At 52.8% G+C, this 25,873-nt stretch overlaps 1 protein-coding gene across 3 annotated transcripts in view; it reads right to left on the bottom strand.

The window, feature by feature from the left end:
- The window catches only part of SIRPA (signal regulatory protein alpha), a 43,019-nt gene extending 26,466 nt beyond the window's left edge, over positions 1-16,553 (bottom strand). For 2 of the 3 annotated variants that reach the window (XR_009530111.1, XM_060077815.1), the window contains exons 1-2: positions 16,198-16,553; positions 15,238-15,325 (exon numbers count right to left, since the gene is read on the bottom strand). Coding sequence is in view for 2 of the 3 variants with exons in the window: in XM_060077815.1 (XP_059933798.1) it covers positions 15,238-15,316 (79 nt within the window). In the remaining variant the exon portion in view is untranslated. Of the gene's footprint in view, positions 1-15,237; positions 15,326-15,824; positions 15,844-16,197 lie in introns of those variants that run through there. The other variant, XM_060077816.1, reaches the window with a different exon arrangement.
- Positions 16,554-25,873: the final 9,320 nt, after the last annotated feature.

Below are 25,873 nucleotides of genomic sequence, written 5' to 3'. Positions count from 1 at the left end.
TCTTTATCAATACCACCGCACAGGGCTGTGAGTCAGCAGCTGGCGAGGGAGGCGGGAGCAGAAGAGGAGGTGCGGAGCCAGGCCTGCGGCTGGGGCAGGGCTATTCTTGTGCTGCAGCCGGAGGCCTGCAGTCACAGCCAGGAGGCCACAATAAAATCTGGAGTTGTGTGGGGCTGCCCCCCCGCCCCGCCTTTTTTAGCTCCTCTCAAGCTCTCTCTACCAACTGCAGCCAGATTTAGGAGGCTTAATTAATTAGCTAGTGTTTATAAAGCGTTTGAAGAATTTTAAAAGTGCGACAGAAGTGCCAAATATTATTTTAATCTGCTTGTGTGTGTGTGTTTCCAGCAGAGTCCTTCCCTCGCTTGCTTGCTTTTCTTTTTCTCGGCAGGTTCTGTTCTGGGAATCGGCCTTGTTAAAAATCACTCCCGCGGTTCTGGGCCTGGGGTCATCACGCTGGCATCACTGACAAACCCATTTCCCGCTCTCTCCTGCCCTCCTGGCAGAGAAAGCGATGGTTTAGCAGCCTGAACTGTCTCTGGGAGAGGAGGGCAGCTGGGCATCGTCACATGATGCTGGTGGGAGTGGAGAGTGGCACATCCGTTCGGGAAAGCAGTGTGGCAGGAGGTACCACAGGTGTGAAACCTGTTCTCCAGCCTTTGCTGGGCTGTTCCATGAGGACATGACCCCGAATATGGAGTGGGGTTCCCATGTAACGATCTTGAAAAAGTTGGGAAAAAACCCAAGTGGCCAATGACAGGGGATGGTTAAGTGTCCACTAGATGGAATTACAGGCAGCCATAAAAAACCATCACTGTGAATCTGTAGCAGTCTGGAAATTTTTGCATGGCATAATTTTAAATGATACTGTGGTTAGCAAATAAAATCTGTTTATTGCAAAGCATTTAGAGAAAACAAAAAAGTATAAAAAGAAAATAATAATCTCATAGAATACCATCAAAGATAACTGTGATCAACATTTTGATGTTGTTAAAATATGAGTGAATAAATATGTAAAATCATACTCAGGTTACTAAGGATGTGTGCAAACATTTTGCTTCATTCATTCAGGTGTTGTTATAAAAATTAAAAATTGGAAATATTCTAATTTCCAAGAAAAGGAGGCTGCTGATCCCCTGATGATGAATTCACATGATAACCAAGCCTACATGTGAGGATTACAGTTATGGACACAGAAATAGATTACAAGATCAGAGTCAGTTCCTGAGTGATGTTTTCAGTGTGATCCCAAACTTCTAGTTTTGAAAAAAATGTATATCTGATATTAAAGATTAGTAGTAATTAACTGTGAGTAGTAGACTTCCAAGGGATTTTGCTTTTATGTCTTCTGTTTGTGTTACTTGTGCAATAAAAAAGCAGGAAAACTGCTTTCAGTATGATCATGACATTGTAAACTAAAACGACGTATAAATAAACAGCTGCAAGGTACTATACAAAGCTATAAAACACAACTCTCTTTGGATCGTGAATCTCTTTGGATCATGAATCTAATGGGTTTTCCCTTTTTTTCCTTCTATTTTGGGTATTTTCAGATTTTCTAAACTGGATGCCTATTAAAGAATATTTACAGTATCCCATTTTGTAATAAGAAAATACAGTGCTTGGTGCAGAACAGATGCTCAATAAACATCTGCAGACTGACTGATCGAATTGTCTAGAGAAAAGGCCTAGAATGATAAACATCACGATGCTGAGGTAAGTTACGACTGGGAAATGGGACCAGCATGGACCAGGGTGGACACGGGGATAGGCATATTTTCTATTTTATAGCAAATAATATATTGAAGTCTCTCTCTCTCTTTTGTAGTGAACATTTGTTGCTTTTGGAAGAATATTAAGTAATGAAATAAAACACGTGAGTAAGTTATCTAATGGAAGACGTCAGCACAGTGGGTGGAACTGCCCCGTGTACTTGTTGTAAGAGGAACTCTGTCCGCAGGATGCAGGGAGCTCACAGCATGGGTGGACAGTGATGAAATACCAGAATCTGCTATGAGCCAGGCCCTCAGCTCAGGGCTGCAGAAGGGCTGTGTCCTGGCCTCATGGGGCTTGCACACGAGTAGACAAGATAGACTTTAAAGAAATAACTCCAATGTTACATTTGGACTGAGCCCCAACCCTTTAGACAAGGGACTCCTGCTGGCATCTCTGACCCCATCTCCTGCCCCTCCCCATGACCTGCTTCCCCCACCGCGCCCACTTTGTCCTCCACGAATAGGCCAAGGAGGGTGCGAGAGATGAAATAAGATGGGGACTGAAAACTGACCATTGGACTTGGAAAAATATGTGATTTTTTTTTTTTTTTACAACAATCATGGGGAGTTTTTGAGATTAAGAAAAGATGAAAACAATTTCATCAGAAGTGAAAAAATAAGCATGGATGCTTTTCTAATGGAAAAAACAAATCAACTTAGAACTGAAACTTGCCGGGAGGGAAACAGGGCCGCTGTGATCTCTGGTGTGATTCCTCCTGCTTCATCAGGATGCAGAGGCAAAGCTGAAATGCACATTTCCCAAGAGCCAGCCTTTCCCTGATGGGCACTCACTGCCACTTGCATGGGAGCCTGCCTGCACCTGGACGCAGTGGGTCACCAGAGCAGGGGTCTTGGGGACAGGGTGGAGATCACCCCAAAAATTTCCACAAATTCAAGGAGCCCGGGGCTTGGGAGGCTATGGCCGGAGGTCTGGCAATGCCCGGGGCTCAGCATCCCAAGATGGCATCCACCGCGGCCCCTACAGCTGGGGCAGCTCAGCATCCCCCTTTCCTGACCTCGATCGTTTTCGGCCATCCTCAGAGGGCTGCTGGTTTATCCCCCCAACACAGCAGCACCTCATCAGGTGCTGCCTTTGGTATCTTCTGGGTTATGATTTGATGTCTGTGTACAAGAGTGTGTAGTGCAGGAGTGTGGATAGGAGTATGCACACAGGAGTGAAAGAGGGCAGATGCAGGAGTGGGTACACAAGTGCACAAGTGCACCAAGGACAAGTGTTCACACACATGTACATGGATGGGCATGTGTACAAGATGCTCGTGTGTGCAGGAACGTGCTCTGGTGCAGCTCAGAAGTGTGTCAGAAGAGTACCAGGGACCAGGGGCAGGAGGGGGGGCGTGAACTGTGCCCAGGAGAGTATCTGAATGTGGGTGTGAAACTGTTGGTGGCATGAGAGGGTCTGTCTGCACCTGAGGTGTGAACAGATAGATATCTGGGAGGGGTGTGAGCATGTGGGTGCATAGAATGTGTGTGTGGGCGGGGAGGATAGGAGTGGGATGTGCGCACAAGTGTGTGTGTGTGTGTGTGTGTGTGCGCATGCAGGGAGGGCACGTGTGTGATGGAGATGGTGTATACATGAGTGTGAATGTGAGGGTGTGTGTGCTTTAAGTGCTGGGGAGCAGGGGCCCAGCGTGTGTGGAGACCACTGTCTGTGTACACCGTGTGTCCACGCACCCGAGTGTGTGAGTGTACCCAGTGGTGAACATGCCTGGCACATACAGGGTGGTGAGAGAGAAAGGAGGGCAGGGGAGATGCTTCCCTCAAATCTGGCTCCTGGTGGGCAAAGTGCTGCATGGCCCCTGGCACAGGGTCCTGCCCTAGACCAGAGACTCAAACCTTTACTGAGCACCTACTGACTGGGTGCTAGCTGTAGGGCACAGTGGTAAAGAAGTCAGCCTGGAAATGCCCTGCTGAAGCTCATGACCCTGGGTGGGGCAGACGGTCCCCAGGATGCATTCAGGAGGGGGCCGCATGGGTGATGGCTGTGTAGACTCTGCAGTTCCCAGTTGGGGAGCCTGGGGCTCTGATTCAGGAGTACCATCTGCAGCAGGCACTGATCTTCCTCTGGAGTCAGAATGATTCATTCATGCCCTTTCAAACCTCACTCCATTGCTAGGCCCTGTCCTAGGTGCCACAGGACACAGAGCCAAGTAAGATGGATCCCCACCATTGTGGGGCAGAGACCCGGACACAGGCAATGATCATGTGCAGGGTGATCAGTGAGCAAGAAGGGGCTTGGGGATAGGGTATTGGAAGAAGGGTGAGATCTGAGAAGACTTCCTGGGGGTGGTGGTCCCTGAGCTGCATCTTGAAAGCTGACAGAGGCTGGGGAGAAGGGAAGGCATTCAAGAAGGTGGAACTTTTCTTCCTCTGCACAAAGATGCAGAGGAGAGAAAAGGGACAATTCAGGGACCAGGGCAGAGTCTTTGGGACATGCTCAATGGCTGTGAGCAAGCTGGGAAAGGGCTAGGGACTGGGTTAACCTAGTACCTGAAAGGATGGCTTCAGTTACCACCTGAACAGCAGGTCATCACTGGGAGCAGTCTACTGGTACCCATTGGGTGGAGATGCCACAGGTTCTGTGGTGGAAACTAGCACCTGCCTTGGAACCAGCACAAATGAGGATACACGTGGCCTTGTGAATAAGGTGCGGGAGGGCCCAGTGGGCCCAGGGTACTTTCTCCTTCACCCCCACTCCAGGCAACTCAGAGAACTGGGTACTGTCCATACCCTTGCAGGGAAAGGGCAGACCCTGGTAGCCCCTTCCATGCAGCAGGTAAACTCCTAAGGTGCCAGGACAGTCCATAGCTTGGGCTCTGGGGCCAGAAGACCTGTATATCTCAGCCCTAGTGGAGTGACTTGGCAGAGTCACTTTTCTTTAAGCCTCCACTTTCTCACCTGTAAACAAGGGGGTACCATCGTCTCTCTCCCCAAGGCCAAATGTTCAGTGGTTGGAAGAGCTGGCCTGAGATCTGTACGTTTCCTCGACTCCCATCTTTCTCCTGACCCACAGCCAGCTATTAGCAGAGCTTGCTGGCTCACCTTCCAAGATCTGGCCAGACTCTGACCTCTCCCTACCACCTCTATTGCACCACTGTCCCTTACCTAGATCCTTATCTCAGCTTCCAAACCGGCTTCCCTGCTCCACCTCACCTCTGTGTAACATGTATCCTCCCTGAAGCGAGAGGAGCCTCTAAAACCTAAGGTAACATCATTCCTTCGTGCAAAACCCTCCTGCACCCTTCACTGTACTCAGAGTGAGACCCAGGATCCTTGCGGTGGCCCCCAGGGCCCTGCAGTCTTGCTCTCAACCATGCCAGATTCTCTACTCACCTCAGGGCCTTTGCACTTGCCATCCTCTCTGCCTGGCACTCTCATCCCCTAGATATCTGCATGTTGGGTGCCTCACCTTCTTCTGGCCTAAGAGGCCTTCCTTGGCATGGTATATAAAACACTACCCCTCTCGATGTCCCCTGCTCTGCTTTATTTTTCTACAACACATATCACCCTGTATCTACAATACATATCACCTGACATATTACAAGCATTTGTCAATTTCATTAGCATCTATCTCCCTACCCTAGATTTACTTATAAGCCCTTTGAGAGGGACTTAGTTTTGTTCCCTGCAGTTTCCTTCAGGTTTATACCAGTGCCTGGCATTTGTTGAATGCATGTTCTGGTTTGGATTCTAACTCTGCCACTCAGGAGACCCCAGGAAGTGTCTTAATCCCTTTGGACTTCTGGTTTCTCATCTGTAGAATGAGAATGATGATGATGATAATAATAATAATAACACTAGGGCTCTTCTAGGATGAAACAGGCTAATGTGTGTAAAGAGCTCAGTGCTGCTCCTGGCACAGAGGAAGCACTTGGTGCAGGGCAGTGTTACCATGCAGTGGATATTTAAGGATGAAGAGGATGATGGAGGATCACAGCCTTAAGCCTGAGAAGCTAAGGATTCTGTCTGAGGCAGAACTAGCTCTGCCCCAATGTCTGCACAAGACCACTTGGAGCTGGACCTGTGGGCAGGCTGTATGCACTGTTGGCGGGAGGCCGGGGGGGCAGGGAGGGTCAGAGCCCTGGTGAGCATTTGCTAAGTCTAGACTGGATCTGGAGGCAATGAAGCAATGCTCGCAGCGCAGCCCTGTTTGCAAAGCGGCAGGGAAAGAACTATGGATACGTGTGTGCTGTAAGCACGCTTCCTATTCGCCAGGCCTGGTGGGGACCAGGTGAGGCTGGGAGAGCATGCAGGGGCACTAACACCCACCATCCACTTCCTTGACAACCTAAGGACCTCTTTCCCACCTCCCCATTTTGCAGAGGGAGAAACTGAGGCCCGGAAGTGAGGCTTGGAGAGGCTGAGAACCCAGGTGGTGTCCTTCCAACCTCCAGGCCCAGCTGTTACTCTAGGACAGGCCCTGGTGCTTCTCAGCCACGGTCTCATGGGTACAACGTGTGGATGAGGTCACATAATGGGGAGCCCTCATTTACTTAACTGTCATGACGGCCTAGTGAAGCAAGTGCTGTTGTCACCAGCCCCGTCCTACAGGTAAGGAAGCTGAGACCCTGAGAGGCAGGGGAGGGGCAGAGGCAGGACTCAAACACTGAGGTCAGTCACACGCGATCTCTTCCCCCTGTGACTGGGTCCCCTCTGGCTCAGGATTCTGGATTCTCAGGCTGCCAAGGACGTACACACATTTTCCCAGCTGAGATAAAGGCCCCCTTAAAAGGAACACGCATTTATTAAATGACATTTGCCAAGGTTTCAGCACACTCTGCTGCCCACAGCAGATAGTCTCTGGACAAGATTTTTCCCCAAGCTGACACCATCCGCTGATGCCTTTTATAGTGCTTTTTGCAGTTCACAAAAGCACTTTCCACAGCTCTTAATTCCCTTAACCCTCAGCAGTCCCTGTGCGGGAGGAAAGAGTGGTAGCATTTCCATTTTACAGATGAGGAAACTGAGGCTCAGAGCAGGGCAAGACACCTGCTCCAGAGCACACAGCCAAGAAGTGGCACATGCTGGATTCACTCAGGAATGTGCCCCAAAGTGGGTACCTCCCCACTGCCTCCCCTGCTAGAGAGGGGGTCTGGGGTACCATCAAGATGAAGGGTGAGAGAAGCATCCTGGCTGGAGCATCTGAGCTGGAAGGGACCAGCAGGAGAGCAGCCAAGCTGAGCCTCCACTTCACAGAAGGGGAAACTGAGGCCCAGAGGGGCAGTGTAGTGAGTTCCAAGTCCCGGCTGGTAAGTGATGGAGCAGGACCTCCACCTGCTCTGTAGAGCTCCAACCATAAAATGGTGATCACACAAAGATAACAGTAATAGTAATGATGGTTAATGAGCATTGAGCACGGGTATTATCAGGAGCATGACAGGCTTCACCAGCCTCCGCAGGGACCCAGCAACACAGGCTGTCATCACCCCCACTTCACAGAGGGCAAGACTGAGGCTCAGAGAGGTACAGCCACTTGGCCAAGGTCACAGGGCTGCGGAGCAGTCTGACTCCACCCACAACTTCACCCACTGTACCACATAGCCTTGTGCAATGAAGGACCCGCTGGGGGAGGCTGGCGCCAAGTCAGGCCCTTCAAACCAAATCAAGGCCTAAAGGGCGTAGCACGAACTGTGTCATGTTTCGTGGTTTGCCTGCTCGTTCACCAGGGTGTCTACACTGGGGCAAGCTGTTCTGTATAGCCAGAATTTAAGTACCAATTCCAGGGTTTCTGGGCCCCTACCTCCATCCCAGCTGGCACTGATATTCTGTGCTTCCTGATAGTTTAGGGATCCCTATTTCAGCACGATAGGCAGGGATTTGCAGGGTGGTCATGGCCCCCATTGCAGAGGTAGGACTGTGTAGTGGTTAGAGCAGAGGTTTGCTTTCCAACCAGGGCTGCTGCCTGTGTGACCTCACGGCTCTGAGCTCCCTTTTTAAAATGAGCGTCTTTCTTCATTCAACCAATATGTATTAATCTGCCTACTGTTACCAGGCCCTGTGTAAGGTCTCAGGAGGCCCAGCAGTGAATAAGACAGACATAGTTCCTACTCTCATGGAGCTTATATTCTAGTGGGAGAGACAGGGCTGAAATAATTAAACAAATACAGAAATGGCTAGGAGTGCAAACGAATCTGGTGCCACGACAGAGAATAACAAGCAGAACCACTTTTAGAATGGGCCAGTTGTAAAAGGCATCTCCGAGGAGGTGAGACTGCAGCTGAAACCTGAAGAAAGCAAAGACCAAGGAAGGTGCTCCAATAGGCCAGAACAGCAAGTGCAAAAGCCCTGGGGTAGGAAAGCAGCTGGTGCATATGAAGGCCAGAAAGAAGACTGCTGTGGCTGAAGCCCATGGAGGAAGGCAAGTGTGATACTAGCTGGGGCTGGAGAGATGGATGTGGTACAGAAAATGCCACGTCTCATGGATCATTGTAAGGAGTTTGATATTATTCTAAGGGCAGTGGGGACCACTGAAAAGTTTGGAGAAGGACAAAGAGGATTTGATTCACTCCAGCTGCTCTGGGTAAAGAGACTGGAGGGGGTAAGAGTGAAAACAGGAAAGCAGTGATGAGGATGCTACAGCGTTTAGGGGTCTGAGCGCAAATCCTACCTCTGCACATATAAGCTGTGTGACCTTAGGCAAGTCACTTCACTTCTCTGAATCTCTCTTTCTTCATCTGTCCAATAGGTATAATAATAGTTCCCATCTTACAGAACTGTGTGGTGAGAATTCAATGAGATGATGTACAGAGTAATGATCATATCACATGACCTCACATGTTCAATGTCAAGTGCTCAGTGAACCAGATCCTACTTGGTCTGGCCCTGACCTCTCCTAACTCCCCCACTGCCTATCTCCCTTAAGTCCAGACTCACTGGCTATTCCTGGAACACAGCTAACCCATCCCAGCCTCAGGGCCTTTGCACTTGCTTCTCCTTCTGTGTGGCCTGCTCTTCCCCTGATAGTCTCATGGTTGCTCCCTCAGTTTTATGCAGGCCTCTGCTCCTCAGAGAGGCCCTCCCTCTCTCCCCACTCAACCTTCTATTCCCTCGACCTGCTTTAGTTCTCTTCACGGCACTTGTCTCCACCTGACATAATGTTTACTTGGGTCTGTTTTTCCTTCCTCACTAGAGTGTCAGTGCCATAAGAGCAGGTATTTTTGTCTGTTTGCAGTGGTATCCCTAGCACCTAGAGCCACCCCTGGCACATAGATGCTCAAAAATATTTGTTGAATGAATATTTGTAATTAAAATGACCATAATAAGGACAGAAAAGTGGTTGAGTAAACCAAGCCTTGGATCCAGCTTTATTGAACTCTCACTGGTTATGTGGCCTTGGGAGGAGCCCAACTCAGCTTTGGGGAATCTCAGTTTCCTTATCCATAAAATGGGGATGAAAGATTCTATGTTTTTTGGCTCATTGTAAGGATTAGACGATGGTACACATCTAAGCATTGATGGATGAAATGATGCCTGATGTCTACCATTTGCTTTACAATCCTCCCTCCTCCCCCCATCCCCAGAAAAATGAGGGGCAGGTGAAACATGAATGGCAGAAGAGTGTTGAAGCTGGGGTTCCTCACACCATTCCTCATCTCGCAAATGTTTGAAATTTTCCAAAATAAAAAGATAAGGAAGAGGCAGCGCAGATTCACAACTCGGCTAGTCCCTAGCACACTGTGCACTACTTTCTTCCAGCATATGGGCCGCCACTTCTGGAGGACAACGCGGGCTCTGAAGAATGAGGGCACTAGAGCCCACCGTGGCATCGTCACCCACCAATGCGGGGCTCCGGCTCCGGGCCCCTAGCCTGCAGGCTCATCCCTCACTCCTGGCTTCCAATCTCCCCCTGATCTGGGCACCTGATCTCCCTCAGCTCCTGGCTTACTCTGCAGCCATCTCACACTCCGCGTCCCCAGTCGGACGTGCCAGGAAATCCTACAGACACAAAGAACCAATTCTGTATAATGGCCAGCTTCCATCTCAGCTGTTTTGCATCTCTCTGGACTGAGGGCCTGGCAGGACACCTGGCAGGGAAAATCCACCTTGTGGAGGGCTCCATCAAAAGATCTGCCCCAGGAACGCCCAAGTTAACAGAAAAGCAGTTTCAGTTGTGAAAACAGATGAGTCCTTCTTCAGTATGGGACAGAAACACATCTTGGGAACACCCGCCGCCTCTGCCTCCCAGAAGGATACACTGATTGACAGAAATATGCGAGGAGCGCCAAGAGGGCAGGACGCCAGTACCCCAGGGCCTCAGTGTTTCTACCTGTCAGGGCGAAGTGATGCCTAGTGGGTGTACATCATGGGTGCTACGGCCATCCTGACTCTGCCACTTACTGTGTGGCCTTGAGCAAGTTGCTCTCTCTGAGCCTAGTTTCCTCACTGGTCAGATGGATTTGATTACAACCATGCACATCACCCAGGGTAACTGTGAGTACCACTGGGATCATACATGCCCAGTGCTGAGCCCAGTAAGTGGCCAGAAACAATGTTTCCCATTATTATTACTTTGGTATTTTCCAGGGAATTTGGGATCCTGTCAGATTTCTGGCTTTAACGATGGAAACTTCCAGCACAGCTCAGTTTGAAAGAGCCTTGGCCTGGATGACAGGGGGCTTGGCATGCCACCCAAGGCCTTGCCAGGGATCTGCTGTGTGAGCCTGGCCCGTCCCTTCCTCCCTCAGGGCTGCAGTTTTCTCAGCTGCACAAAGAGGTGCTGACTGATGGCTCTCTCAGGCCCCCTCCTGCTTTTCTGGTCTAGGAATCGACAATTCCAGCCCTGTGGATCCGGACAGAGACACCTAGAGGCAGGCTGTGCCCATGGCGGGCGCTCAGTCCCAGTAACTATTCCATCACACCAGCTGGTCGGTCTCTGCGCAACTTGTCCTCCCCAACCGCACAAAAGCCACGGGGAAAAATGCCAATCTCGTGTTCACTCTCAACAGCTTTTGTTGTTCTGTGAGCACCTACTGTGTGCAAGGAGCTGTGCTGGGTGCTTTTACCAACATCAGTCCCACTCCCATAGATGAGAATACCCAACAGAATGAAACAATGACAATTACAACACTGGTTGAACGTAACGTGCAATAAACTGGTACTGGGCGCTTACTACATGCCAGGCATGGCTTCAAGCGTTACACATGGGTTGGCTGACTGAGTCCCTGAAATACAGTTGTTGATGTCTTCTCCATTTTACAGGTGAGGAAACCGAAACACAGAGCTCAATAAATTGTCCAAGTAGGGTACGCTGTGTCTGTACGTGGAGAGGCTACAATGCAGAACCACTACGTGAACCAGAGTTAAACATGCACTCATATGTGATAAAGCAAGGGGAAAGTGATAAGTAGCCTTAGATAAATCCTGGGGTGAACGTTCAGAGGAGGAAGAGATCCCACGGAACATGAGGCAGCACAAATGGAAGGCTGAGTAGGATTCGGACGTATGAAGATAGGGACGTACAGGGAAGGGCATCTCTGGGGGCAGGAACAGCGTAAGTGAAGGCACAGAGATGAGAAAGTTCAGCTGAGGGTGTGGATTTGTACAAAGGCATTTACCAAACTGGGTTAGGCGCGTGTTAATGGGCATTAAACAAACCCAATGCTTCTTGTTCGTATGTCTGGGGAACCCTGGAGTAAACAAGGTTCTGGCTGGGCCTTCTACAACTGCAGGCCTTCTCAGGGTCTCTCAGGTGCCAGTGCACTTGAGCTGCCAGGAAAGCTTTGGCTGCAGGGAGGAAGCCTGGTCGTTTAGCAGCATCTCAACAGGTCAGCTCTTTGGAGAACATGTAGCTGAGAAATAGGGCCTGTCAGGGAGGGAGCCCAGGCCTTGTTGTAGGTTTTTTTTTTTAAAAAAAGAAAACTTGGACCCACTCAACAGTTTTGAGCAGGGGAGTGACATGATTAGAATTGTGTTGACAGACCAGAAATCTGAGCACATTAAAAAGAGGCGGAGCGGGGGGCACCTTCCATCAGTCCAGGACTACAAATAAGAAAATAATCTGTCGCACGGAGCCATTGGAAGCAGCAAGCGAGCGTGTGTGGGATCTGTACAACAGTTTTAGACTGCCTTCCTCTCACACACCCCCTCTCCATCTGTCGCAAAGGGCACCAGGAAGATGCAGGGAGGAAGATTCCAGCTCTGGGGCCTCCAGAGCTCGGCAGTCCAGATCAGGGGCTCTGACGGGAGCCACACTGCTCCCAGAGCTGTCGTTTATGAGGACCAAGGGGCTGCCAGTGCTTGCATCCTCTGGGCACTTTCAGAGAAATGACCATGGCTCAGTTAAAAACTTCTGCCCCAGAAGGAACCCTTCCACAAACCTCTGTCTGAGCTGGGCGGGGGCCCCTCTGGTTCTCTTCAGCTTGGACTAAGTAACCCTGATTAAGTCATGGAATTTCTTCCCTCAAAGGCTGCCTAGCCATGAGGCCAGGATTCAAAATCCAGGCTCCCTAACACTTACTCCTTGGACAGGTTACTTCCCCAGTTCTGGACTTTATTTTCCTCATCTGCAAAATGGGGGTAACAGCCAACTCATGCTTTGCTTCGCTGACTGATGGGATTACGCAGACGAGGCGCTCAGCACACAGCCTGGAATACAGGTAACATTCAAGGAACTTTGGTTCTCCTCCCTTCTCTCAACACACGGTTCCCATCAGGACTTCATACGTGCTGGATGACAAGTAAAGGAATGAATCACACCACGAGTCTCCACGGGGTTGGTAAAGGAATAATTAATGGCAAGAAAGTACCCAGAGAACACCAAGGCCTTAAAGGACCTTCCACAGACTGAGCTCTTTGGGGCCGAAGTACTCGCCCCCCTTTCTCTCCGCGTGAAAGAGGAAGTGAGATGAACTTCACCACTTAGGAAAGTACAGAGGAGTCACCAGCTTGCTACCCTTTTCCGACAGGTGAGAGGTTCAGCAGAGGGCCAGCTGTCCCCCAAAGCCTGACCCCCATTTTGGCCTGGCCTTCTCCAAGTCAGAGCGAGGAGTGAATGGGAGTTTATCTGAAGTCTGTTCAGCAGGGGTCCCAGAGGTCCCCAGACCTACGTGGGGCCAAGTGAGGAGTCTGCAGGCTCAGCGTCAGGCACCGCTGCTGTGCTGCAGAATCCGGCTGCCCGGCTGTCCCCACCCCGGCCCCTTGCCCTTCTGCCAGCCTCACAATCTCCCTCGGTGAAGCTGTTTGAGGAAACAGGCCTCACGTTGGCTCCAAGAACACAGGTTGGTGACTTCACCAGCCTCTTTTCAGAATTTCCCTTTGGCAACATTTGTGCTGAAAGCAATCTTTAGAAACTTCTTTCCCTGCCTCCCCCAACCAAGATAATTCACATGACCAGCCCCTTCCAAACAGTGATCATGTGAAGCCATAGCAATCATGTGACACTTCCCAGGCTGACAGTTCTGCCAGAGACACCAGTAGTCATTCAATCCAAAGCTGCCTTCCTAAGCCTGACATTTGAGTTTCTCAAACAAACCCATTTTCTTAGAAAATTGGACAACTGCCTCCTTCTACCTTCCTGCCCTTCTGTCCTGCCTCTCTTCTGCTTTGTCATAAAGTCCATGCCTGGAGCCCTGAGAGAAGGGTCTGAAGACCCATCCTTCAGCCAAACCAGGTGAATTCCATGCCACGGGCGAGGGTGAACCAGGACCCCGTAGAACCGAGTGAAGGATGCTGGGATGTTTGAGCTCTGGCGGTGACACCCCTTCCCCACCACCCTCAACCAAGAAGTTTATTCTTACCTCCTAAGACTTACTTATTTCAAAGTTAATCTTTGCCCCTCTGCTGCTCCCACTTTTTCAGGCTATTGATGCTGAATGGATTGGAACAGAAGTTTTATGGCCTGACCTTTACCGTTTTATAGTTTGTTTTTATAGGCAAAAGGGGGAGAATTTCCTCCCGAGAAGGGTGTTGGCGTTCCCAGGTAGCCCTGGGAAAGGCAGCTGCCCACTCATTAGTCAGCGTCACCCCTCATTTGCCAGGGATGGAACCACGGGGTCCTGGTTAGAGAAGGGTCTGGAATAGACATTTAGAAATCAACTTGGGCCCAGTTCCCTGCTTCAGGAAAATTAAGCACTTGAGAGAGACCCTCGTGCACTTCCAGGCCAGGAAGGACGGCAGGGCAGGGCCTCGGACTTTTGCTGGGTGTAAATGGCCTGCTCAGGCAGGAAGGAGTAGATCGGAGATGCCACCGGCTCACCAGAGAGCCATGAAATCTATCAGGGCTCCCTCTTGTCCAGCGAGGACCCAGCTGTAATTGAAAGACTGGGGGAGGGGAGGTGGGGGGATGCCTGCGTGGGTTCGGGGGCTCAGGGTAAACTGTGGGGCAGAGAGAAGCTGCTGTCCACCCCCACTACTCCCTCCACCCACTGTTTGCTAGTTCTCTGTTTCTCACTGCTATCAGATGGTTACCAGTCTCTAGGCAAATGCAGGAGGGGGGAGGTGCATACTGATCTCATCTTTACCTCCTTCCTCAGGGGAGGGGAGGTGCAGAGACCCCTGTGCTGACAACACAGCTTCAAGGAGCCAAAAACAAGATCCCCATTCTCCCTCCAACAACTCCTTTAACGCAGTTTCTCCACCCCCCCACCCCCCTCCCAGGATACTCAGGGCGCTGCAAAACCCCTTTAAGAAGCAGGGCTCCTGAATGGTGACCTCACCCCTTGGTGAACACACGGTAGACTTCTGAGCCCGCCTGCTGGATACAGCCAGGTGTTTGATGTAGGCCAACGAAAAGACATGCTCAGAGCCACAGGTAACAGCCCCACAGAGCACCTGAGCTGCAGGGAGTTGCCTGGAAGCCTGGGGAAGGGAGGAGGAAGGAGGAGGGGCCGGAGAGCAGCAGGGAGCACGACCATCCAGCGAGAGGCTTTGGCAACCACGGGGACAATCCGCCGTGTTTCCACATCAGGATCTGTGGATTGCAGCAGCTCACCCCAGGGTTACCCTGGCCTCCTTTCCTCTCTCTCTCCCATACTAACACTGTTTTACTCTGCGCACAAGAGGGATAGCTCACTCTTCCCTAATTGCAACAGCCTGATTCTGTTCCATCCCGTCAGTACTGGAAGGACCTCTGCCCCTTCTCTTAGACCCTGAAGTCAAACATGTGGAAAACATAAGAGCTTCTAGGGAAGCCAGGGGCGCCTTGCTCTCAAAGCCTCTGACAGCCTGCCTCCGCCATCAGATTGGGCAGGGGCTGGTGAACCAACTCATCTGGGTCTGTCCTGGTGCCCAGCACAGTGCCGCACAGTCAGAGTCGAGAGAGACTGTGTTCCATCCTTGGCTGTGTGACCTTGGGCAAGTCGTTGTCCCTCTCTGGGCCTCAGTTTCCGCATCTGTAACCCTGGTTACGGGCACCTCTCCCCCATTACTGCTCGACATTAGCCGAGTGGCGGTCTGAGAGGCCTGAACCCGCAATCTGGGGACGGCAGCGGTGGGGGGTGGGGGTGCTTACCTGACCAGGCGCTGGACGCAGCGAGCAGCAGGCAGAGCAGCGGCCTGAGGCGGCCGGGGGCCGGGCGGGCGGGCTCCATGGGCCGCGGCTGCGGAGCGAGGAGGGAGAGCGGCCGTGAGTGCGCGCTCGGGCGGGCGCGGACTGGAGCGGGGAAATGACTAAGGCTCCCCCCTCTCCTCTCTCCTCTCCTCGCGGCCGGGCTCCCCCCACCCCCCGCCCGCCACCCGCCACCTCCCCGGTACGGGCGCCTGGAGCGGCTTAGGAGCCGCCGTCAGCGCCGCGATTTTCGGAGAACCCCCCGCCCCCCGGAGAGATCGAGAGACGGAGAGGGGGAGAGACCCCAAGCACGCGAGAAACGAAGCCAGGGACGGCCCGAAAGAAGCGGCAGGAGAGGGAAACAGACCCAAGGGAGCCAGGCAGAGAGCCAGAGACACAGAGAGGCGAGAGAGGGGGAGAGGGAGAGCGAGAGAGCGAGCGAGCTCGGAGTGAGCAAGGCGGCGCGCAGATCGAGACAGCGCGGGAGAGGGAGGACCGACGCGAGGGCAGGGCGAGGGGCAGCGGGCCCGGCCGCCCCCGCCGCTGCCCACCTGCCCCGCCCGGGCTCTTCGCGGCGCCGTGGCTCGCCTCCCCTGGCCCACAGTCCCGGCCACGGCCCCCGCCCTCCTTCCCCTCCCCCTCCTCCCGCCGGCCGCGCGGGAAGCTGCGGGGCTCAAGCCCGGCCGGCACCTCAGCCGAACGCCCCCGGCTGCGCGCCCCGGGAGGGAGGGCGGCGCGCGCGGCCCCGGCACCCCCGCACCCCGGCCCGGGCCCAGGCTGCGGCCCCCGCCGGGGGCGCCCCGCTCGGCTCGGGACTGGACGAGCCCGGGCTCCGACAATAAGCCAGTTCAGAAGCCCGCGCGGCTGCCCCGGGCCCCGAACCGCCTCCCCCGCTCCCCCTCCCTCGGCCAGCCGGGCTCGGACCTGCGCCGCCGGGCCGGCGAGGGCTGCGAGATGGTGGAAGAGCCGCCGGGGCTGCCCAGAGCCCGGGCCCCTCGCTCCACTTTGCGCAAACTTGTTTTTCTAAGGTCAGCGCCGCGAGCCGGTTACATCGTCCTCTTAAGGTGGACTGGGGAAGTTGCGGCCGGCCTCCCCTCGCCTCCGGACTCCGGCCGCGGGAGGCTGGAGGCGGCGAAGGAGCGGGGGAGTGAAGGAAGGGGGAGCCTGCCTTTCGCCCCTCCCCAGTGGCCCTGCTCCCGTGCCCCAAAGCCGAAGGCCCCTCTCGGGGTGGGTGAGGGCCAGAGGGGCCCCGATTCTTTCAGAGCTGGGCCGAGGTGAAGGAAAAGCAGGAAGTAAGTGAAGGTAGGGGGAAGGGGGGGAGGAAGGAGAGAGTGATGGTACAAAAATAGCGTGTGTGTAGGAAGGACTTCAGTACCGCCTGGAAAAGCTCGCGGGGAGGAGAGGGAGTAGAAGAGGGGCTGTGGCCAGGAAACCCGAAGGGAAGGGTCCGGGCCTCCCTGGGCAGGTGGGCTCTTTTAGCGAGGTTCCTCTCTGTCAAGGACGGCTGATTCAGGGGTGCGGAAGGCCCAGGCAGGGGTGCGGGGCCGGGGGAACTTGAAGGCCTGGGCTTCAGGAAGATGGCCGGTGGTGAGGAAGATGAGGGGATGGGAGGAGAGCAGGGGCCAGAGGTCTGGAGGCAGGACAGAGTCTGCTGGTGAGAAAAAAAAGCAACCATTCTCCCTTTCTCAATCTCTCTCTCTGTTTCTCCCCTTCTTTGATGGAAAACTGTGTACCCAATAGCAGCCAGGCCAGAGATAGCAGGTGGGAATCCTCTGGTCACCCAGCCAAAGAAGGCTCCAGACTGTGGGAGGGAAGGGAGACCAAGACCCTCTCCTAATTGTAAATAACAATAGCCATTTGGCTTCAAAAAGCCATTAGGACGATATGAAGCAAGGTGGGAGAAGGGCCAGCTCTATAAACTGAGTGGGGATTGAAGCTCAGAGAGGGAAGGGACTTGCCCAAGGCCACACAGCAAGGCCTGGGTAGAAACCAGATTTGAATTTCTGATTCCTAGGCTAAAGATCTTTGTACAGTGACAGCCCCCACTTCTCCCCCACCTCCCCGGACCCTACCCGAGCCTCCCTGTCGAGTGCCTAGTCTTGGTATGATGCTAAGACAAGGAGGCAGGCAGGGTGCTGCCTAGGTTCAAATCCTGCCAGCCACCTCTTGTGAGCTGTGTAGACTTGAGAAAATACCTTGTCATTTTTGTGGCTCAGTTTCCTCATCTGAAATGAGGCCAACAGGAGTATCAACCTAAAAAGACTGGTGTGAGGTTTAGATGTATTAATATTTATACAACACTTTAAAAAGTGCCTGGCATGTACCCAGTGCCACATAGCATTTGATAAATAAGTCAAGCATTTGACAGCAGTCCTTGGGAACCCACAGGGATCTGGGCAGTATTTGAAGCGCAAGGGGATTTTCTTTTCTTTGGGTGGGGGAGTACAGCAGTGACCCACACCATGTCCCTGTCCACAAGGAATTTACATTCTAGTGGGGAGACAGATAGGTAGACAAGCAGAAATAATTAATGAACAACAGAAGGTCGAGCTTACACAGTGAGAAGGGTGCACTCATTTAGATAAGGGTAAGGCCTCGGGAGAAGCTGGGAGCTGAATCACAAAGAGGGGCAGCAAGGTGAGGATTTGGGGATTTGTTCCAGGAAGAGGGACCAGCACATATAAAGGCCCAGGGGCCAGCTTGGCTGGAGGGGAACGAGTGAAAGATGGGGGAGAGTGGTCCAGCTGGGTGGCCTTGCAGGCCTTGGTAAAGCGCCTGCATTTATTCTGCAGGAAAGAAATCGTTGGTGGGTGTTAAGCATGGTCTGACTTATGTGTTTAAAAGGCCACTCTGGCTATAAGTGGAGAGTGGGCTGGAGCGCAGGGAGTGTGGAATCAGGACACCAGTGAGGAGTTTTTCTGGGATCCTCCTAGTATCTGAGGTGAGGGTAGGGAGTCTCTAACTGTTCAAGGCCACATGTGACCGAGACCACGAAGGTGACCAGTGGGGCTTCTGGGAAAATCCATCCCCCGAATCCATCTGGGTGGAAGTGGGGGCCGGGGCCGCTACTGAAGGTCAGAGATGAGGCAGCCTCTGGCCTGGGCTTCCAGAAGGCTCTGCTGTTCACTGTACACACACACACACACACACACACACACACACACACACAAACCTGCCTGGGATTAGGAAACTGTGGATTAAGGGAGGATAATAGTGGAACCAGCTGCTATTTATATGTAGCACCTTAGGCCAGGGCGCCCAGCAGGACTTCCCAACACCCTCACCTCCGCCCCAGGTGGGGGCCCTGGCCTTGTCCTCCTGACCCAGCATCCACAAAAAGTCAGCCGTGGCTGACTGTCAGGGCTGGGAGGTCATTGAGACCAGTGGGCAGCTGGATATACTGAGGTGGGGGGACAATTTGCCTGAGGTCACACAGATTATGGCAGATAATTGAGGTGAATCAGCCCCCTTCATAGCAGGCATCTTGGGCTGCCCCAGATTAAAATAAAACTGCCTTCGCACCTATCTCATTCATTCACACGCTCATCCATGTTTATTGAGCGTCTGCTGTGTGCCAGGCACTGGGCTGGGCACTGGGGATGCAGCAGTTGGGAAAAACAGACAAAAACCCCACCCCAAGGAACTGACATCCTGGTGGGGCAAGCAAGTCAGTCTGTAAAATAGCTAGTCTGTGGGATGGGGATAGGCTGCAGGGTAAATAAAGCAGGGAAGGGGCCCAGGGCTAATGAGAGAGGAGGGCATCAGGAGAGGCCTCAGAAGAGGTGATATTTGGGCAAAGACCTGAAAAATGTGAGCTGGAGCCAGAGGTGACTCCATCCAGGCATTGGTCCTCAACCCTCTCACTCCCTGGGGTAATGTGTCAGCACATCCCCGGGCTGGACCTTCTCTCCACATCCAGAACCAAAGCACTCCTCACCCCTCCCCGCTACCACCTGGGTCTGAGCCTCCATCATCTCCCACCTGGGCTCCTTCTTCCCACCCTTGTCTGTTCTCCACTCGGCAGCCAGAGGTCAGCCCACATCCCCCCACCCTGTTGTCCAGCATCGGTGGAAAGAAGATTTGAATGAGTGTGTGGAGGGGAGGGTCAGGGCCTTGACGTCAAGACAGCCTATTTGACTCATTAGACTTGGGGAAAAATTTTTTTATGCGCCTCAGTCTCTTCATCTGTGAAATAGGAATAACAAGGTCTACCCCTCCTCAAGGGGTCGGTGGTGGCACAAATGTGAAAGCAACTGTGGTGGGAGCATATCTGGAGTTTGCCTCCGCAGGTGGGGTGTTGGTGCCCCATGTGTACCAGGCCCTTTGATGTCTTCGAAGCCTTAGCAACCCCACTATGTCTCCAGAGGTGAGGAAACAAGCCCAGGGACAGAAAGCAACTGGACCAGGGTCACTGCCAGGGCACGCAGGAACCTGCAGGGACCCAGTGCTGCCGGGCACCAGCCCTGTGGGCTCTGCTCCTCGCTTCCCGTTACCCTGGGCTTGGCGTCAGCACGCAGGCCCGCCAGCCACCTTTGTGTGGAGCCTCTCATGAGGCCGGAGCTGCCAACGACCTATTTTTCTGGGCAAGAGGAGCCATTTGGAGTTAGAGGCCTCAGCTGTGGAGCCAGAGCAATAAAAATAAAACCAGCAAGGACTCCTGGGCAGCCTGGATCGGAGAACCAACCGCCCCAGAGAGGAGCTGCTGAGGGGCTGGAGAGAAGCCGGTGGGGGCCGGAGGAGGGACCGTCCTCACTGTACCTGGCTCTGTTCTCTGACCCATAGGTGGGTCATCTCCAGAGGTCACAGAAACTGCAGTTCAGAGGGATAGAGTGACTTGCTCGGGACATGGGACACACAGCTAGTGAGTGACCAAGCCGGTTAGGATTCGAACTCAGTTCTCCAAATAATACCGACAGTTCCCATTTGTTCAGCATCTACTGTGCTTTACAGGCATATTTTTGCGACATTTTCAAACCACACCTGGGTACTCATAATTCCTCTAAGCTGCCTTAGAGGGGTCTCTGCTCACAGGTCACCTTGCCAGACCACCCTTTTAAAAGTCATCTCCCCCCACCTCAATGTGCTGTACCTCCTTCCCTACTTTTTTTTGTCTTCATTGCATGCATCACGACTTGCCAGCGTTGTGCATCTGCATTGCATGTTGTCCATCTCCTAGCTGCAGGTCAGCCTAGCCCTGGGGCCCAGTGCCCAGCTGTGGGAGCACATCCTATGGCTCAAACCCCAGCACTGCCTCAGACCAGCCGTGGGGCAAGTTACTGTGCCCATCTGTGCCTCACTTACCCAGATTCAGGGATTGATGGAACCAGACCTGAAAGGTCTCTTATAAGGGAAATGAGTTAATCTGGGAAAAGATGTTGGCTGTTATCATTGTTTTCTCCCAGCACTGCGGCCCCAGGGCCTTAATAGTGAACAGTAGGTTATCAGTAAATATCTATTCAATTACAAAAGTGACCTGCCCAAGATCACATGGTAAGACATCAGCAGAGCCTGGATTTGAAGGAGAGTTTCCCTGAGCCTGTGCTTCAATGCACCCTACTTCATAATCACCTTTCCACAGCCCCCACCTTCCGGCCACAGCTGAACAGGAATCAGAGCTGAGCAGGTATCATCCTCACCTGGAAGGACTGTTAAAACATAGATCCCAGGGCTGCACCCCCAGAGTTTCTGATTCAGTAGGTGTCAGGTAAGATCTGAGAATCTGCATTTCTAACAAGGTTCCAGGTGATGCTGCTGCTGCTGCTGGTCCAGTGGTTCTCAAAGAACCACTGAATGGACGGGTGGGACTGTTTCGTGAGCCCAGTTTCAGCTTTTCTGTTTTCTGTCCTCCCAGCCTAGGGGAAAACAGAGGGAGCAACAGTACTGGTTCAGAGACTGCAGCTACTGCCCTGAAGCTGCAGGGCTCTGACAGATCACAGAGCCAGGGCCTGGGGGAGCCGTGCTGTAATTAGTGCTTTCCAGGGGAAGTCAGCGACTAAACGACTTGGCAGGCAGGCAGGCAGGAAGCTCGCCTGAGCTCGTCAGGGGTGGGACTGCACTGCCAGACCCTAAACACTGTTCTCAAGCTCTGGGGATCTGGCTCTGCCTGGAGCTGAGCCCAGCTGTGCAGAGCCTAGCCTCCCCCTACACCTCTGGGTGGGGATCCCCTGCAGGGTGGAGAGGCAAGGGTGGCATCAGGACAGAGTTGATTGGCTCAGCGTGTACTGGGGGACCTGTGTTCAAGTGCTGACTCTGCCCGATGATAATACTAATCACAGCTAAAATGTAGGACTGTTAACTAAGCCCCAGGCCGGAAGGATTTCAGTGGATTTTCTCACGCTCCTCTCACTCCAACTTCCTTATGTGGACACAGTTCTTATCCCCATTTCACAGATGAGAAAACCGAGGCACAGAGAGGTTAAGGGACTTGTGCAAGAGCACACAGCTTGTGAGTTGCAGAGTTGGACTTTGAATCCAGGAGTTCTCATTCCCCAGCCCCTGCTCCAAACCTCTGCACATTCTGACTTCTGTAGTACTTTGCTGTGAGCCTGGAGGCCCCACAGCACACTCTCTGGGTCTCCATCACCATGGAGGGGCTTGCTGATTTCCAGGCCTCTCCGTGGTGCTGAGCACCAGGCCTGCTGACGTGTTGCAGGCATGAAAGTATCTGGTGAATGAAATAATGAATCAGCAGATGAGTCTGACTCTTTCCAGCTGTGATGGGACAATACAGTTCGGTGGCTGGGAGGCGTGCTTTCAACTCCAGGTTCTGTCCCTCACTAGCTGTGTGATCTTGGGTGGATCTCAGCCTCCATTTCCTCATCTGGAAACAGGTTGAGGGCAGGATTAATGGATATAAAGTGAGGGAGGGAGGGAGAGAGAGAAAGAGAGAGAGAGAGAGGGAGAGTGCAAACAGCAGTGAGAAGCCGGTTTGGCACCTGTCTCTGTCCCGTCTTCTTCCATTCCTGCAGTTGCTCGGGCGAAATAGGGCGAAATACCTTCGTGTCTTCCTTGAACCCTCCCTTCCTCGCCCCCGCCCCACTCACAGTCCTGCCTGCCAATCTCTTGGCTCAACCATCAAAAGAGACCCAGAATCTGATCACTTCTTACCACCCATATTATCTTCTGGTCCCACCTGCTTCCTTCCATCTCCTCACTGGTTTCCTGTCTCTCACTGGACTCCTCATCTGGTCCTTCCTTCAGTCAAAACCTCCAACAGCCTTGCCTCTCATCTCTTGGCATAAGCCCCAAAGTTCTCAGTGTGACCCACAAGGCCCCTTGTGATCTCACCCACTCCTCCGTCTCTGACCTCGCCTACCCCCTCTCCCCCAGCTCGCTCCACTCCAGCCATACTCATCTCCATATTCCAGGAGTACACCCAGCAGGTGCCTGCCTTAGGGCCTTTGCACTTACTTCTCCCTGTGCCTAGAACCCACTCTCCCCAGCTAACCACCCGGCTTGCCCCGTCTCTTTCTTTGTGTCTCTGCTCAGATGTCCCCTCCTGGGAGAAGCCTGTCCTAACCACTCTTTCTAAAAGTGTCCTATCATTTCTTACCCCCCAACCCACTTTATTTTTCTTGGTGGCATGTAACTACGACCTACTCTTTGGTCTCTGGAGCTTTCCCATACCCCATTCGAGCTCCATGCGGGTCTCTGTGTTTGCTGTCCAGCACATGGAGCCTTGTCTGTGCAGAGCAGGGCCTCCGCACCAGCTGCTGACAGAGTGAAAGGAGCCCGGCAGGGAGCAGCTCCGTCCACAGGCGCTGGCGGCTCCCCTGAGGGGCGCAGGTTCCTCTGTCCCCTGCCCCCTCTTGGCCTGGGTTTCCTCAAGAAACAGATGTCCTCCGTGAACTTGGCTTTCCTTCCTAGGCGGAGAGGCCAGGACTCCAGTTGGCCTCATTCCTGTTCCCAAGAGGAAGTATCTGTCCCTGGGCAGGAAATGGCCTGGCTCTCAGGGGAAGCTGAAACAACACACACCATGCACCCTGCTCCCAGCTTCTGATGAGTTGGCACTGTGGCCTCAGGGCAGCGGGTGTCCATGCTGCTACCACGCTGCCACTGCCCCTGGAGGGAGGAGGGCGGTGGGATGGAGGTCCCCCCAGAACTCATTTCCAGAGCTCCTTGGCCTCTTACCCCATGGGAGCCTCACAGCCATGCTCTGCAAAGACTGGGCTTGCATGTCAGCCTTGCCCGGCTGGAGTTTGTTCCACTTACGTCTACCCACTTGTACAGATGAGCAAACAGAGGCTTCAGGAGAGGCAGAGACTGCTGGGCGACATATTGGGCCAGTGGAAGCAAGGTGATGAACCCAGATCTTCTGATACCAAATCCTTTACTCCTCATCTTTATCCACAATCCACCCTCTTCCCTGACCAGAAAGAAAGTAGTAATGGTCCCCATGGAATGGATAAGAAGACTGAGGGGAAGAGAGGGAAACAGGGTGGCCCAAAGTCTCCCCACCTAGATGCTGACAGGCCAAATTGGAAGGTATTAGTCTGTGTTTGTCCTAGTGTTTCTTCTCCCCAGTTTCAAGCAAATACTGGGACTTAGTAAACAGCTATCGTAAGGATTTGGCAGAAGGGTGCCCAGAGTAAGAGCTTCTTGGTTTTTGTAAAGTCTGAAACTGAAGAAATTGCCAGAGAGAAGTGGGAGAGGCTGGAGGGAGGCAGATGTATTGCATGTGGCTGCTGGTGGGTCCCAGACTGGAGAGGGTGCTGCCCTGCCCCTGACGGGATGGGGGGTGGGACAAGGCCTCAGGGCAGGCTTCCTGGTGGCCCTGGGAGGCCAGACCTGGGTTCCAAGGCCTCGGGCCTCGCCACACAGGCTCTGTAGTCCCACAGCGCTGCTGAGCTAGCGGACCCCCTGGAGTGGGACAACTCTCATGGCCTGCATTCAGTCAACAGATATTTGTTGAGCAGCTACCTTGGGCCAGGGGCTGTGCTGGGTGCTGGAGGCATTTACATTCTAGTGGGAGAGATGGGAAAATGAACGCATGAGTCATGAAATACCCTGCATGCCATGTGGGCAGCGGTAGCTGCTGAGAAAAAGGAAGCAGGGTGAGGGACACAGACTGATGGTGGTGAGGGGTGCTGCTTTTCTGTGAAGGGCGCCAGTGAAGGTCTTGCTCAGGGAATAGAGTTTCCTAAAGGACGTGAGAGGGAGAGTCACAAAATGAAAGGAACAGCCAGTGCAAAGACCCTGGGGTGGCACGGTCAAGGACATGGGCAGCTGTGTGGGCTGGGGTGGGGAGGTGAGCTTGGAGAGGAAGTAGGGTTCACAGCCTCACAGGCAAGGCAAGGCCCTCAGCTTTCACTTGGAGTTACAGGAAAAGCAGTGTAGACAGATTCCTGGAAACCACCTCAGATTTCCTGGTACTCTCTAAGACTCTGGAACTGAGCAAACTCTGGAGAGGAGGGAGTCCCCAGAGTGACCAAGGGTGAACTTGCTTCCCCTCATCCCAATGGATAGGATCACAGACCAGAGGAGTTTACCGTCAACCAGGGATTCCCAGACTTTAACCCAGTTAAATGTAGATTCTGACTCAGTAGGTCCGGGTGGAGCCTGAAACTCTGCATTTCTAACAAGCTCCCATGTGAAGCTGTAGTTGCTTGTCCACAGACCACACTTTGAGCAGCAGGTGCCCAACTGTGCCCGTGGCCTGAGAATCCTACCTGCTGTTCAGTTTCAAGCCTAAATCCTTGGGGTGTCCTTTGAGCCTGAGGGCCTGAAGCTTGTTAACTGTTGCTCACAAGAACCAATGGGGGCTTCCCTGGTGGCGCAGTGGTTGAGAGTCCGCCTGCCGATGCAGGGGACATGGGTTCGTGCCCCGGTTCAGGAAGATCCCACATGCCGCGGAACGGCTGGGCCCGTGAGCCATGGCCGCTGAGCCTGCACATCTGGAGCCTGTGCTCCGCAGTGGGAGAGGCCACAACAGTGAGAGGCCCGCATACCGCAAAAAAAAAAAAAAAAAAAAAAGAACCAATGGCTCTTTCCTGCCCCAGGCAAGCCCCACCCCTTCCCTGGGAGCTTGGGGGGAGCAATGGACACTCCAGAGCCAGCCTGCTGGGGTCCACACTCCAGCCCTGCTGGCTACGGGTGGTGTGACTTCAGGGAAGAGATTTTCCTCTCTGTGCTCAGTTTCTCACCTATAAAAAGGAAAAAATAGCCTTTTTTTTTTTTTACAGGGCTATTTTGAAGACTTAAAGAAATAATATATATCACAAGTGTGGCACACAGGAGGTGCTCTATAAATGTTAAACATCACTCCCTCTAATTCTGCCTGTCCTTTAAGATGTGTAAAAAGATGTATTTTGATTTTATTAGTTCAAGTTTTTCTATTTTCGTGTCTGTCTATGAAGTATATATTAGTCTAAAAGTATATAGTACATTTATAAAATACACAAATAAATGGACATTGGGGTGCATATTTAAAATATCTTTACTGATAGGGAATATGATTAAAACATTTTTGAAGATGACAGATTTAAAGCCCGGTGGAACTGATAGAAATAGAGAGTATTAGAGCTGGAAGGAATTTCAAAGTCCTTCAGTTCCCCCATCACTCCCTCTCTCATCTGACATGCAAACCTCTCTGTTACACTAG

The sequence above is a fragment of the Mesoplodon densirostris genome, chromosome 16 (assembly GCF_025265405.1).
Source record: "Mesoplodon densirostris isolate mMesDen1 chromosome 16, mMesDen1 primary haplotype, whole genome shotgun sequence".
Taxonomy (NCBI): domain Eukaryota; kingdom Metazoa; phylum Chordata; class Mammalia; order Artiodactyla; family Ziphiidae; genus Mesoplodon; species Mesoplodon densirostris.
This window is presented reverse-complemented; position numbering and strand designations above follow the sequence as displayed.